The sequence below is a fragment of the Pristis pectinata genome, chromosome 26 (assembly GCF_009764475.1).
Source record: "Pristis pectinata isolate sPriPec2 chromosome 26, sPriPec2.1.pri, whole genome shotgun sequence".
NCBI lineage: Eukaryota > Metazoa > Chordata > Chondrichthyes > Rhinopristiformes > Pristidae > Pristis > Pristis pectinata.
Window position 1 is genome coordinate 18752798 of NC_067430.1, and position 16241 is coordinate 18769038.

General features: G+C 46.3%; 1 protein-coding gene across 1 annotated transcript; it reads right to left on the minus strand.

The window, feature by feature from the left end:
* Positions 1–2697: 2697 nt before the first annotated feature.
* LOC127583452 (tumor necrosis factor receptor superfamily member 9-like) lies at positions 2698–15650 on the minus strand. Its single transcript, XM_052039472.1, has 7 exons — positions 15176–15650; positions 12425–12535; positions 11399–11542; positions 9441–9528; positions 7880–8031; positions 5503–5637; positions 2698–4682 (listed from the first exon to the last, which is right to left on the minus strand). The coding sequence occupies exons 1-7, from the start codon at positions 15246–15248 to the stop codon at positions 4555–4557; spliced, it is 831 nt and encodes a 276-aa protein (XP_051895432.1). The 5' UTR covers positions 15249–15650; the 3' UTR covers positions 2698–4554.
* Between the last annotated feature and the right edge of the window lie 591 nt (positions 15651–16241).

Here is a 16241-nt window from a genome sequence, read left to right on the forward strand (position 1 = left end):
CAAGTGGCATAGGGCCCCAGTGACCAAACTATAAAGTGACATAAAGGCTGTATAATACATTTAGGGACAGGTTGCAGGGACTAGTGTAAGTATGGATGAAATAAATGATCAAACCATAACTAGCATCAGTTAGTAGCGAATACCCAGAGCACACTAATAAAATTCCTTAAAGTATCCAAAACAGATACCATGACCTAAAAATGGCCCAGCAACTAATCAGATATTATGTCAAGATTATGCATTCCCTGACAATTCCAGTTACTTCAGATTAAATCTTTTAGAATTGACGCAAGGTTCAAGGACAGAAAGGTATGATGTCAGTTAGGGGGGGTACAGGGATCTAGGAGGGGATATTACAGGAGCTTCAGTCCCTGCATTTGACCAATAGATTTAAGGCTCTTATGATGTTGGGGTCAAGTGTTGGGGCTGGAGAGAGGATGAGCAAACTAACGATGACACCGTTACAGGAGGCCATTCAAGCGGAGGCTGAGGGGATGGTGAAAGGGAAGGTGGTTGTAGCAGGGAACAGTGTAGTTCGGGGGAAGGTACTGACAAGTGCAACTGGGAGCATGAGACCTGAAGGCTCTGTTGCCTGTGTGTTGCCAGAGTTAGGGACAACTCTGGACTGGAGAGGAACTTAAAGGGGGAGGATCCAGCTATTGTGGTCTGCACAGGTACCACCAACACAGGTGAGACAAAAAAGTGGTCCTGCTGTGGATTATTACCTGAGCCACTAGTAAATTAACACAGGCTTTAGTAAATCAGGGAGATGAATGCGGGGCCCAAAGATTGTTGTGGGTGAAGAGGATTTCAAGTGGTGGGACACTGGCATCCATAACAGGAAAGAGGGAGCTATTCCGTTCAGACAGACTACATGTCCTCCCCAGTTTATGAATGCTTGACATTTAGGAGACTGATGGGACGGATTTGCCGGCTGCCGCCGAAGTGCAGGCATCTTCTGCTGAGTGGGAATTCAGTTCACGGCTGCACTTCCGATTTGTGAAATATCTGGGTTATAAACAGTTCACAGGAACAGAACCCTGCTGTAACCCGGGGAGGGCCTGTACATCCAATCCACACTGAGACCAGAGTTCTAGCAAATTGAACAGCTGGGAAGGTAGGTAGGACTTTAAACTCAATAGGTGGGGGAGGATCCCAATTAAGAGAAATCAGAATGCTAAAGAGAAAAGATAAGGACTCCCAGATCCCCTCTAAACCTCTCACCCTTTACCTTAAATCAGTGTCCTCTAGTTTTATTCACCTCTGCTATGGGGAAAAGTTTCCTGCATCATCTGTACTCATAACTTTATGTCCCTCAAGCATGTCCCTTCTTAACCTCCATGGAAAATAGACGTCCCCTCCAGTCTCTCCATGTCACTGAAATGCTCCATCCCAGACAACATCCCAGTGAGTCTCCCCTGCACCCTCTCCAGCACAATCACATCTTTCCTGCTGTGTGGTGACCAGAACTGCCACAGTACTCCAGCTGAGGTCTGACCGATGTTTTATAATGTTGGAGCATAACCTTCCTGCTCTTCTGAAGGTGGATGTAAAAGTTTATAGAAATATGTAAAAGGATAAAGATTAGTGAAGGCAAATGTAGATTAGTTACAGTCAGAGATTTATCATGGGAAATAACAGAGCAGTTAAACAAATACTTTGTTGTAGAAGAGGACACTAACAAATTCTTAGAATTGTTAGGAACCAAAAGGCTAATGAGAATGAAAGAATGAAAGCATTTAGTATATCATAAGCTATTATAGTTATATTTATTGTATTTATTCAGAGAGGGGGCAGAGTATACACTTACCATTGACACCTTTCCCCTGCTATTCCTTATTTCCACCCACACTGATTCTACACCCTGCTTCTCTGAGCCAAGGACATTTAATACCACTGCACCCATCTCATTGTTTATTAATCAGAGCCTTATAAGAATTTCCAACACTGTTTTTGTTTCAGATTTTCAGTATGCGCAGTTGTTTTTTTTTTGCTTTTCAGTTCCTAGTCTCTCTGGAGTTGTTTGCACCAAACAGGAAAGTCCTTAATTCTCCAGAAATGGAAAGAGTTGGAGCTGAGTCAGTGGCCTGTTGCTGATCATTGTTGAGTACCCCAACTATTATTATCCCAAGTGTTCTGAGGTGTCAAAGCCCAAATGATGTTGACTCAACGAACAGAGTTCAGCAGCATCGTGGTTAATGTGCCAAACTAGCACCAGAGTTCTGGACTTTTAATCTAAACTCATGAGTTTGAATCACACAAGGAAGCTTGGGGAATACAAACTCAAGTTAATTAAATAAACCTGGAACTTAAACAAAAGTTTAGTTTTAGTATGAGTATCCATTATTTCAATAAATACAGGATTGTCATAAAAACTCATCCAGTTCACTGATGTCCGTCAGTGAGGTTCTGCCAGTCTATTCTGGCCAAATTGGCTCCAGATCAACTATTGTGATTAACTTTCAACTATCTTCTCAGTACAGAAGCAATCATAACTGGACAATAAATCCTGGCATTGCCAGTGACATCTACATCCCATGAATAAATAAAACATGCAGTCAACCGCCCGACCCATTTCAAACCCAACCTGAAAACATGAGCCCAACACTGCAGGAGCAGAATTAACAGAAATTTGTTTATTTCCAACAATGACTTACAAAAAAATTAAAAGTGAATACATTATCCTACATCACACTATTGAAAATAACTTACATGCAGGAAATATTTCCCTACAGTGCCCAGTAAACAGCATGATTGGTGTTACTGAGCATCTGCCTGGGCTAAGCCTGACGCTGATCTCCCAGACCTGGAATATGACAGGGACTCTATGGATACTGTGGGGTGGTTCCCTGAGCAAACTGTCCAAACCATCTGGCAGAATGCCTCATCACCAGAACCCACCAACAAGCACCAAGACCTCACTTGGCTGGTGGGGAAAGGGGCCCTCCTGGCCACATCTTTCCTGTTTGGTCAAAATATCATTCCCAACACACGTTGTCCTCAGTTATCCACCTCTTTGCAGACTGTGGATTTGCTAGGAGCGCGTGGAGAACCTTGTCACGGTTCATCCTGAGTGGCTGTGTAAGAGAGGACTCTTTGATCTATGGGCTGTTCCCACACACAGAGACGCCATCAAGTACTGCTGGAAGATCATCAACCTGGTGAAAGACGTTCCTTAGTCTGCCCAAAACTTGTTGGTCTTCCAGCACAGCGAGATGTCCAGAAAGGAATGCTGCTGACTGGCACAGCCCAGGCTGCAGGAGTACGTGCTGAGGGATGCACTGAAGCTCGGTGCAGCCAATGCAAGGGCCTGCTGGGGAAGGACCACAGTCCAGGCTCCTTCCGCTACTGGACATGGAGGAGCTAAGCCCAGTGGGGATGCCCTTCAAACAATGAAAGGGATGGATTGCCCCAGGGGGCCTCATGAGTGGCAATGATGCTAAAGTTAAAGAAATATGTTAACACTAATGAGTGTATTGACCAAATGAAACTAAGAATGTATTGAGTTTTGCACTGTTTTTCTTTTTGTATATATTATTTTATTAACAATAAAGTTTATTTTTGAAATAAAAGAAGTTGACATCATGATCAAAGTTACCCTTTCCCCATTCCACAGTAAACCCCACCCACTAAATCCTCTCTAATCCCTTCCTTCTCCTAAACACTCCCCTTTTCCATATTGGCTGAATCTTTGCTTTCAGCCAAAGACCCCGCTCTCTCTCTCTTCCTCCTCCAAAAAACAAGCCACAACACAACGGACAGTTTATATGATACAAGACATGACGTTAGAGCTGCTCCTCAGACAGCAAGAGCCTCACCTTTGCTGCAACATGTTGCTTCCAATGGGCTGCTGCACCACCAGTCACTCACCACCTCATTCGACCCCAGTCGTGTACCTACTCCCTCATCCTTATCCGTTCCTTCTCCCCATCCCTTACTTCAGCCACCCTGCCTCACCAATGACTTAGTTATCCCCACTTCTCCTACTCTTTTCCCACAGCTCTACAAAATTCTCTTTCGAAAATACTGATGTAATTCCCTTATTGGAAGTTACCGCTGAATCTGTCTCCACCACTTTCTCAAGCAGTTTACTGTCGATCAGAAGAGGGTGAGTAAACAGTTCTCACCTTTCCCTGGTTCTTTTGCAAATTCTCTTGAATGTGGGACCTTCTTAGCTCACTACCAGACTTGGTCATGAAGAAAGAGAGAATTTTAAGGGCATGCCTTCCATAAGAATCATTTTAAACACCATAATCTCAGGAATGAACAGAAATTGAGGGCCAAAGCTGGGGGGGGGGGCGGGTGGTGGGGGGGAAGGTTATCCATGACTCTGAATGTGATTATTTTCAATCCCACAGAGTTATTGTCCATAACATTTCGAATTCACATAAACACAATGCAAAGGATTTTGAACAATTCTTTCTGGGAGGTTGCATGTTGGGAGTAAAAAGCAGACTGAAGTTTGTTGATCTTGTGTTTCTTCCACTATTGCATAATGCTGCCCCAATCATTTCAAAGACCAGTCCTTGGCCCTGCTGTGCAGGAAGTCTGGGATCACTCTGGAGGTTTCGGGGTGGTCTCTTGCCGCAGCTGCCAGTCTCCCGTCTCCTCTTCTGGAGAGTGACAGCTGCACCGGTCGTCTGTTGTCACCGTCAAGGCAAATGGAAGTTCCTCTAAGACATCTAAGTGGAGAAGAATTGTGAAAAGTAATTCCACTTTACTGCCTATAATTGTTCCTCATCAAAAAATGGCTCTTCCTAAAATTGCTCTCTGCTAAATTCCAGCCCCACTTTTGGTCCAATTTACAACCCCAATGTCTCCAGCAATGTTGGCATGAAGCTCTAGAATTCCCTCCCTAGAGTGGTCCTTTCCCTTGGTACCCCTTAAACCCCACCTTTTTAAACATTAAGAATTTGTGAAACAGCTAGGAACAGTGTCAAGGGTAAATTGCTATTATGGAGCCGTAGAGGACAGATACAGGTCAGTTACACCAGCTGGTCCCTGTTCCACACAGGCCTCCACTCAGCATACTTCACCATGCCCCGTCCTCACACCCGCTGGTCTCCATCTCCCACATGCATTCACCTCTCCCGCCCCATTAAGGTAACTGCTACACAGGTATGGTGGTGTGCAGAGGTGTGCAGAGGTGGTGGTGTGCAGAGGTGTGCAGAGGTGGTGGTGTGCAGAGGTGTGCAGAGGTGGTGGTATGCAGAGGTGGTGTGCCACAATCTTGTCTTTTAAGAGTTAAAATCATGAAAACAAAGATATTGGGCTTGGAAGACAAAGAAATGCTCCATTTCTCAAACACAGATTGCAAGATGTGTCTGAGGCAGTGGGTGTGGAGGTTGGTTGTGCCAATGAAGGACACAGACAGAGGGGAAGTAGGGAGACATGTTCGGAAAAGATCAGATATGTTGCACCTCCCTATCTTTCCTTGCTCATATTAAGCAGGTGTTTGTCTTGGGTGGGTTAAGAGGTGTGAGATGCAGAACATACACTTACCATTGCTTTTCATATCCATTGGGATGGGTTTCTGCTTTCTCTTGGACTGGATCACAACGTACAGAGTGAACGGAATGAAGACACACGGCAGCAATACTATGGCGATAACTGCAACTATCCCATCATTTTTGTTGTCTGGAGAGGGAACAGAGAGCAGCCCACTAGTGATGCAGCAAGTAAGTCTCCTGTTTTCTGTACTAAGTATGGAGCAGTCAAAATAATTTTCTGTAGCAAGTTGTAAACTGCCTTAAAATACAAGTGGATAAGGACACTTGATTGATTGGTTAACTTTGTCAATCAGACCTGGTCACTGCACCAGTCTGATGATTATGCTTCCCACCCCAGGGGAAACATGATCCCATTCTGCAGTTTGACAGGGTAGATTCAGAGATGATGTCTTCTCCACACAGGGTGTCTATGTCTCAAAGTAAGGGATCAGCCATTCTAGATTTAGATGACAAAAAATGTCTTCACACAGAGCCTAGTAAATTGTTGGGATTCTCTACCTATGAGGACTGTGGAAACTTGGTCACTGAGTATATTCCACACAGAGAGTGGTAGGTTTTGGTTTACTTTCGAATCAAGGGATAGGGGGTCATGGCAGGAGACAAAAGGTCGGAGATGATCTTACCAATTATCCAAACAGGCACAAGGAACCAAATACCCTACCCCTGCTTTGATTTCTTATGTTCAAGTCACTGATACACACTGCAGCACCTCACTGGTCACAGCCTCCTAACACAAAAATTACCCATTTATCCTGCTCTCTGCTTTCTGTCCATTAACTAATCCGTGGTCTCTGACAGTATCTTCTCCCCAATCCCATGTGCTCCAATTCTGTTGAAGATCCTCTTGTTTGGTATCCTGGTGAAAGCTTTCTGAAAGTCCAAGTACTTTCCCCTTTACAGTATGCACTCTGCTACTTACAACTTCAAAAAAAAACCAAAAGATTTGACAAATGGGGTTTCCCTTTGATAATTCCATATTGATTCTGCCCAATTCCATTATTATTCAACTGGTTTTACCTTAAATATAACCTCTACCATTTTCCCAGCCAATGGTTTGTATTTTCCCACTTATTCTCTCACTCATTTCTTAAATAGTGAGGTTATAACTGCTGCCTTCTGTAGGAACTGTTCCATGGAACTTCAGGGGATGACAATTTGTGGATCCACTATCTCCATAGCCACTACCTTTCAACATTTTGGGAAACAAGTCACGAGGCCCTGGGTGTTATCAGCTTTCAGACCCTTTAATTTCTCCAATAGCATGTTCTTAACCAATACTAATTTCATGCAGCTCCTCCTTCGCTCTAGTCCTGTTGTTCTCCACTATCTCTGGGAGGTTTTCCATGTCTTCTTCCATGAAGACAGACACAAATGATCTGTCTAATTTTTCAATTATTTCCTTTTCCCTAATATAATTTATTCTGCCTCAGTTTGCAAGGGACCCACACAATCTTTTGCAATTCTTTCCCTCAATACACATCTACAGAAACTTTTACAGCTTTTACTGTTTCTAGCTAGCCTAGAATTCTTCTTTCCCTTTCCTTATCAATGTTTTGGTCCTCCTTTGCTGAATTCTGAACTTATACCAAGCTTCAAGCTTATCCTTCTTTTAGACAACATTATAAACCTTTTGCTTTGATCAAATACTATCTTTAACTTCTCACATTAGCTATAGCTGGACCACTTTTCCTCTGGGTTCTTGATCTTTAAAAAGGTATATATAAAAGGTATAAACTATGTACTAATTCTTTAAATGTTAGCCATAGCTTGCTCCCATATCTTTTAATGTAGTCTCAAAATTAACTGTAGCCAACTTATAACTCATACCTTGGTAGTTTGTTTTCAATTTAAGGCCCTGATTTCAGATTGAACCAAATCACTTTCAATGTTTGTATAAAATTTTATCACATAAGATCATTCTTCCATGAAGGGACCACAACTACTAATGAGTTCTTTGTCATTGCACAGTACCAGATCTAAATAGCCTGTGGCTTCATTGCTTCTTCGGTACACTCCATGTAGATTAAAATTCCCCATGATTATTGTATTAGCTTTGTTGTATGTTCCTCTATTTTCTTGATGTATATCACCCTCTACATTAACACTGCTGCTTGGGAACTTATAGACAACTCTCAGCAACGTTTTCTGCTCCTTACTGTTCCTTAGCTACGGCCCTTCCATCAGTGCTACCCCTCCTCCTTTTCCACTTTTCTGATCTCCTCTAAAGGTTAACCATCCTGGACTATTTTAATTCCCGACATTGGTCACTTTGCAATCTCAAAGCTGGATACAACTTGTCCTACTCCATCAGTGCCAGTTAGTTATGACATTTAACCTTCACGTTTGGGAAAGTTGTTAAGCATTCCTACCTTGGATCTTCGGACGGTCTGGCTGTGTCGGGGTTCTGGGTTTGAACCATCCTGGGTTGGTTATAGGCACTGGAGTTGTCAGGGGAGACCCGCACATTACATTCTCCGACCTGGAACCATTCCTCACCACTTGGAGGCCTTTTGCTGAACAGCTAGAATGATAAACATCCAAAGGGGATTACATGTACAGACTGCAAATGTGAATTCACTCATGGTTTGCTCAATGAATTCTCTCTGGAAACTTATGCAATGACTGGTCTTATCTGTAGGAGGTCCTGTGTTTAAAGTGGTTGAGATGATATCTGATTTTCTTTTACACTCTACAACACGTGTTTCCTGACTTTACAGTTACAGTATCGCAAGTGAACCATCAGCTTCTGAACAGTGATGTTAATTCAGCCCTAGTTTCACTGTGTTGAGAGAGGGAGGGTATGATGAGTTCGATTGCTGCCTGTGGGTAGGAGTGGAATTTTTAATTTTCCATCAGCAGCTCGGGCTCTAGGCCGCCAGTTCACATGTGAGTAACACCAACCGCGGGTGCTTAAAGGGACACCAATCCCCCAATAAGGTTCTCCTTGGAGATCCTCTTAAAGGAACAATGCAGTGCAGTGAAGCAACCCATGGAGTCTCTCACGAAAGCAGTAGCTGGTACAATAAACCACGACACAACGTTGGGTTAAAGAACAGAGTGACCTCCAAGTCACATCGTCTTACACTCAGTTTACACACTTTGCCTTATCAGCTCCCTCTGCAATTGCCCAACACCCTTTTTTAAAGAAAATTGACCCAGAGTCTTTTTCCTCCGAAGGACGAGGCTCTCACTGAGCACCTGCACAAGTGGCTTTTCTTCATCATCACCCGTGACAAGGGACATCACTCTCGAATGACCCATCCACAACACTCCCACAGGCACCTGAGCCGCCCTCCCATGGTCTCCCTGCCCAGTGCTCAGGGCAGAAGCTGGTGAGTTCAGCACTGACCTGGCTCAAGGTTGCTGCTGTTCTGGCTCAGCTGCAGCCAAACAATTCGGTCATGCTCTATTGCCTTGACTGGTCCCTAGCCCGAGGGTGTCTGTGTCCTCCAATGCCCCCCCCTCCCACTACACCCACACCATCCCCAACCCTGTCTGACTTTCCTCATTTAGAGGGGTCTCACCCTCCCCAGCCCTGTGAATCCACACTTCCCCAGTCCCAACCTCGTACCCCGATCCCAAATCACTCCACAGTCACTGCCAATGCTGTCAACCACCTCCACCCCAGCCTCTGGAATTCCCTTCCTAGATAGCACTACCTCTGTCTCTCCCTACTCCTGGCACTTGCCCCTCAGCAACTACTTCATCACCTGCTTTTGTGGCTCAAGGTCAAGTCCTAGCACAACTCTGCAGAGATCTGTCAGATTTTTTTTGCTTTAAGGATGACCCATAAGTTGACATGGTTTCTATTATCATTAACATTTCTTTCAGGAAATCTGTTGTTCCAAAGCCCCAGTCACATCCCCCTCACTCATCTATCAGACATTGCTCTTCCTCATGCTCTCTGCACACCTCTGAGGGAGAACTCACTCTGTCCAGGGTTTGCAGACACCATCCACTGTGTCAGAGTATGTGCCGCTCTTGCAGTCCTTGCACTTTGTGTCCCTGAATGAGTCGCCTGTTAGAGAAAAGCAGAGAGGATTCGGTTAGTTGTGCCTCCGAGACTGGGTGGCAGAGGCTTATCCGGAAATATTCACTTCCCACGCTACTACATGTGGGGTTAAAGTGAATGTTTCATGGAGAAAATCGCAGGAGTCAACAAAAAAAATGTGATCCAGTACTCGGGGCCAGAGGGAGACAGAGAGGTTACAAGAGACCGGGTCACACAGTGGGTACAACAGTGCGCGGGTCACACATAGTGGGTATAACAGGGAGCGGGTCACACACAGTGGGTATAACAGGGGGCAGGTCACACAGTGGGTACAACAGTGAGCGGGTCATACACAGTGGGTATAACAGGGAGCAGGTCATACACAGTGGGTACAGCAGGGAGCGGGTCACACACAGTGGATACAACAGGGAGCGGGTCACACACAGTGGGTACAACATGGTTCAGGTATGGGAGGACTGGATCTCACAGAGCAGGTACAGAAATGTTAGAAGCCCTCACAAAGTGGTGTCGACGGTAATGCCAAGCAGTACATGGGGACTGAAGAACTGGGATTAGAATCACATGGTGGGGATTACACAGGGTGGCACAGGGATCACAGAGTGTGTACAGTGATTTGGAGTGTACGGAGGGTTAGTGGCTCCAGGACCAGTTCCGTGCGAGAGGAAGACTCGGATCAAACTGCTGATGCCTGACTGTGCTAAGGAATTGAGGGGTCCCAAAGAAACAGACTGCATTCTGTCATAGTCCAGCCAAGGGCATCAAAGCTTTCATTTCCCTAAATAAATCCTGTGAACATCCCACTTCCAGCCAGAGCAGCAATGGAAATGTAACATGGGATGGCCCAGTAATAGCCCAGAGGGCAAGATGCTGGGACATAGGCCCCAACCCAAAGATCCAGTGCTCAATGCCCTCATCAGTGCCCCAAAGCCCAGACCCTGAGCCGATGCCTCGTCCCAAACCTAGCCCTCACCCAGCACGGATCACCACTAAGACTGAGTCACAACTGATCTCAGATGATATAGAGCAGACAGTACCAGACAAGACTGGAACATTCTCACCTACTTACACGAACGTATTGGCCAAGAGGAAGTGGCTTTGGTGATGATGTGTTTTCTCTGGTGATTCAGCTGGTTGTGATGTCAGCACCAACAGCGCACTCAAGGGTCCCTTCTACCTCGCAAGATCAGTGGTGAGAGGTGTTTAAAGGGGCCAAATATTACGTTATGGTCTGATGGTCCAATCCAAAATGAATAACAAGCTGATAATATCCCAGAATGGACTCATTGGCTCACTAATCCTGCAAAGTGTGGTACGGAGTACGCTGACCAGATAAGGTGCCATTGGAGTATACTGATTGGACAATACTCTGACTGAAGCAACTGGAAAATGCTCCAATTATATTGACTGTACTTAACAGGCAATCCTCAGGATATGAAGAATTATACAGACTTTATTTTTATTCACTTGTTAGATGTGGGCATCACGGCAAAGGCCAACATTTATTGTCCCCATTTCATTGCCCTTGAGAAGGTGGTGAGCATTTTTAAACCATTAGTGTCCTTGTGGTGAATGCCATTGGGTAGGGAATTCCACGACCCAATGACAGTGAAGGACCTCTGATATATTTCCGTGTCAGGATGGTGCACGACTTGGTGAGGAATTTGCGGGATTTCCCCATGCATCTGTTGTCCTTAGCACCTCCCAGTGATAAAGGTTATACGTTTGGGAGGTGCTGTCAATTGGATAATGTTGATTAGATAACATTCAAATTATACAGGTGTCTACAGACCATACTTGTAAATTGTCACAATATCTTCGAAGTAACTAATAAACATGAACAAATATTTGAAAAGAAGACTGTTCAGAATAGCCTTACCCTTTTGTTCCACCTCCTGTCCCTTCTTACACTTCATATGCGGCTTGCAAGATTTACAGTCTTTCCCTGTGCACATGAATCCCTGTTTACAGCCACAGACGGTGTTGGAGGTCGCCAAGCAGGGATGTAGGATTTCAAATTTACCTTTCAAAAGCAAAAACACATGTCACTGAGGATTGTTGATGATGAAGGAAGGTCATCGACCTGAAATGTTAATTCTTATTTCCCTCTCCACAGTTGCTGCCTGACCTGCTGAGTGTCTCCAGTGCTTTCTGTTGCTACTTCAATATCACTGAGACATTGTAGGAGATGGCAGGAGAATGAAAAAGGCAGAAACGGGGATGAAGAACTGAGCTACTGAAACAGAAATAGAAAAGCAAAGGGAAAATGAGAGAACCAAAGAACGGGGAAGAGAAATTTAGAGAGAGAGAAAGACAGACAGACAGACAGAGACAGAGACACAGAGACACAGAGACACAGAGAGAGAGAGAAACGGAGAGAAACAGGGAGAGACAGAGAGCAGGAGAGGCAGGGAGAGACAGTAAAATTTATGAAGCGAGTTGGTAGCCCAGTGGTGCTCACCAAGGGTGCTGTAAGAAACATGGACCCAGGCAAAGTGTAACTAAAACCACTGATACCCCAGTAAGTTACCTGGAATTACATCATTTTTTAGTGTAGTGCGAGTGGTGTGCAGGCATGGGCAGGAGAGGCTGTGTCTCCGGGATGGGGGTCCCATGTAGCAATTCTTTCAAGGTCAAGGGTATCTCTCATCTTTCTTCCTTTCCCCACTTCCTCCCCCCTTCTATCTCATCCTTTCTTCCTTCTCCTCCTTTACACTCTCTCCCCTCTTCCCCCACTCCTGTTTCCTCCTCTTTCTCCCCCTCCCCATATCTTCCCCAACCCTCTCACTTCCCTTCCTCCACCCTGCTCCTTTCCCATCTCCCCTCTCTCCCCTATGTACTCCCCGTCAGAACCAGGACCTGATGCCACTGTCCAGCGGGCTGTGTATGTGTCGGAGGCACCTACCTCCGGTACACATTCGACACCTGCTGCACTGCGACTGGTTGTTCGGGCTGACTGAGTATGTCGTTGCTGGGCAAGGTGAGCACTGGCCGGTGTGAATATTCCGAAATGAGCCTGTCAACAAGAAAGACATTGGACTGTTAGTTTAGCTGAACAGGATTGATTTCCTCTCAGGACCCAACGCTGCCCAAATCTACCCCACCCACCATCCAGTACCTCACACAAACTCTCTCCTAACCCGACTCAGGAGTTTGGAGGATACCAGGGGTGATCCAAAGTGTGGGTGAAGTACCAATCTGAGAGCCAGGGTGGGCCAGGTGCATCACCTGTCCCCTAGCTGATCCTCCTCCGCATGTGAGCCCACTCTCGTTTGAACAGCCTGTGGGCACACTGGTGTAGCTGGCACTCGATGGTGATTGGGGGAATTTAAAACAAGCTAGTATTGTGTCCTGAGACACTGCTCTGTCAGATCTGCAATTGGAAATGAATCCTCCTCCCACAGGGGCCAAGAGGAAAGGAAAACACCAGAGATTCCCGACCGATCCTCAGCAAACAGACTTTGACTTCACTGAATTACCAAGGGAAAACAAACCTAGGCCTAACCCAGACCCCTCAATTCAATTCTCTCCTGCCCTCTCTCTCAGCCTTCACCTCTCCTTCCCACCCCCTCCACCTCATCAACTGCCCCTCCTTCCCTTGTGAAGTGGGGAGGGTCAGTTGCTGGCAAAATTCGCCATTCCTAAATTATTTCCACAATGACCCCAAAAGTAACATCCACACCTCAGGTAGCGCAGGAGAGGTGAGGATACAGTCTCAGCTGGAAGTTTCCAGGACGTACTGAGGGAGAGCTGCACTGTCGGTGGTGCCATCCCTTGGGTGAGATGTTAAACCGACAGCCCAGCTGCCCTCTCAGGTGGAAGCAGACAGCTCACTGCACAGTTGGGCTGTTTCAGGGATGGATTGAGGCAGATCTTCCGGACATTAAAATGCCTTGTGTGGAATCTTGCTGTGCACAAACTGGCAGTTCTCTTTCCTCATTGCACCAGTAACTAGATCTGAAATAGGTACCTTATTGGCTGGGAGATGAAGTGGAACATCCCGAGGTTGTGAAAGGCACTACAGAAATGCAAATTCTTTCCTTCCTTGACTTAAAGACTCAAATCCCCAACTCAGACAACCGACAAAATTTTCAAAAAATTTTTGCAGAATCAGATTGACAAAAAATAGTTCTTAAGAAATGTAAATAATCTCAAGTCCATAATGAATCACGAAACCCCTGAAAACTCCCTGTGAGGAAGCTCAGTCAGTAAGTTATTGCCCATCAGTGAGGTCTGTGGTTTATCCTCTCAGCTGCCAGCAGGGTCTTGACAACAAACGTGGTGTAAGGTGGCACTTCAACCTGTCCACACCCGCCCCCTGGGCCCCTCCTCACCTACCCTGACTCCCCACACCCTCTCAGCTCCAACCTTGCAAACTCCCAGCTGTCTGCAAACCCCAAAACCCCTCACCCCATGTGACCTCTACAACCCCACACCCCCTCCACACACCCTCCCCCTCCACACACCCTCACCCCTCCACAGACCCTCACCCCTCTGCAGTCCCTCCCCCCTCTGCAAACCCTCCACAATCCCTCAGCTCTCTGTTAGCCTTCTCCCCTTCACACCCCCAATGCAAAGCTTCCACCAACTCCCGTTCCTCTGCAAGCCTTCCAGTTCTCCTTCCAACCCCTCTGACCCCACTGCCTCTCACAACTCCAATTATTTAGTGACCAATCTGACAATTCAGTAACAAGCAGAATTGCTGAGGCCCAACAGCTGCAAATAGGAACATTGTCTAACAGAAAAAAAATCCAACGAAGTTCATGAATCTGCAGTTTTCCTCCTTCTTTCCCTCTTCCTCACCAGGCTGAGTGTAGGATTCAAGGTAAAATGGTCAAGGGTTCAGGGCACAAATGGGACGGAGCAAAAATAGGCAAAATGAGTGATGCTTTGAAAAGGGACATTATGCAACATTTCCTTCAGAACCTGTGGCAAAGAGCTCGTCTTCTATTTGCTCTCACCAGTGTAAACATACCTTTCACATTTATGAATGAAAGAGCTAGATTTCCTGTCTCTCTTTTCAAAATGAATAAGAGAGAGATCTCTAGTGTTGAACCAACAATGCTCCAGTCCACTGAGTGAGGGAGCTGCATATCTTAAGTTTTAGTTTGAAAATTACGCAAAAATAGAAACCCCAAAACAAACAATGAGTGAAAGATGGAATAAACCAGAACAGAGAGAGAAGTTAGTGTTCAACGCAGTCTTCCCTGAGAGAGGGAAGCTGCTAGAAAGCGAATTAGGATGAAAGACTGAGGCAAGTAAATAAACCAAAGTGGGGCAGAGGAAAAGCACAGAGAAGCAAAAGACGGCAGACGTTGGAAATCTGCAATAAAAGCAGAGAATGCCGATAATCAACAGGTCGGGCAGCATCTGTGGGGAGAGAAACAGATGTTGAACGATCATCCCAAAGGATGTGTTTCTCTCTGCATAGATCCTGCCTGAGTTGTTGAATATCTCCGGCGTTTCTCATTCAAATAAGCAGGAAGGACTATCACGTGTACAAGGTAATACAGCACGAATCTGCAGTCACAGTTTGGCGCCCAGGAGTGCATCACTCGAACAGTAGTTAGAACCATCAGAAGTGTAGAGGACAGAGGGAAATCCGAGAGGTTGACGAGGAGCTGCAGACTGAACGGACCCGGGACTCGTTCCCTACCTGCAGGACAGCTGCTGTCAGCGACCACGGTTGCCAGCACGGCGAACATCAGCACTGCAGGTCCCGACACCATCCTGTCCCGACGGCGCCCCACACCACACTGAGTGAAACCTCCTCCCTCCCCGTGTTTAATCGCGCTTGACGTACTTGGAGGGAAGGGGGGGGGGGAATTCCCAAAACGTGAGAGGGCTGCTGATGAGCATCGGATCTGCTGTCCGCCCCCGTCTACCCCCGCACAGGGCAGCGGCAGCAGCAGCAGCAGCTCCGGCTGGGCCCCCGACCCCAGCCCACGGCCGAGGGGAGGGGCGTGTGTGGCTGAGCCCTCGGCTCCCGGAGCCCCTCCACAGTCTTCAGGTCTAGCGTCGTCCGCGGAGTTTCCCTCCCATTAGACATGGCATTTCCAGTAAACTCTCAATGATGCGAGGTAACAGATATTTAATTTTGAGATTCAGGGTCCCCGAGGGGTTACGTGGGGGTTTCCGGGTTGACAGCGGGAGCAGATCCCAAACGCTCCTGAAGCTGTCCAGAGACACGGTGCCCTGCTGGAATCTGGAGCCGTGTGACTTCCTTCTCTGCAGTAAAGAGACAGTCCAGCTCTCGGACCAGAGATTGGTTCGTGCATGTGAATGGTCGGATGGCACAGTTGGGGACAATATCTTGGCCCACGGCCGCCCCTCGTTTACCAGCAGTCAGGCACGTTATCCGGTGAATGCCCCACAACTTGCTGCATGCACGTCGTTGTATTTCCAAGATTGCAACAGCTATCTCGTTTCCAAATAATTCCACATTTCCTTACGGTACGGAAGGAGGCCGTTCAGCCCAGCAAGTCTATACCGGGCCACAGAAAAATCCCATTCCCTCACCAATTTTCCAGGTAATCTATTTACCTCCCCCCCTCCATTCCCATCAACTGCCCAGAAATTTTACCAGTCACCAACTCACTAACGGAATTGAGATTAAAAAAATCATTTGATCCCAGCATCTACATCCCTTCGGGGAAAGAATTCTAGGTTTCCATTTTCTTTTGTGTGGGAAAGTGCTTCCTGATTTCTCTCTTGGAACGTGT

Coding starts and splice junctions, on each gene's coding strand:
- LOC127583452 (XM_052039472.1), bottom strand. CDS start 15,248: ATGGTGTCGGGACCTGCAGTGCTGATGTTCGCCGTGCTGGCAACCGTG. Junction 12,536..15,175: donor TGACAGCAGCTGTCCTGCAG/GTAGGGAACGAG, acceptor TCTTGTTGACAG/GCTCATTTCGGAATATTCAC. Junction 11,543..12,424: donor GTGTCGAATGTGTACCGGAG/GTAGGTGCCTCC, acceptor TGCTTTTGAAAG/GTAAATTTGAAATCCTACAT.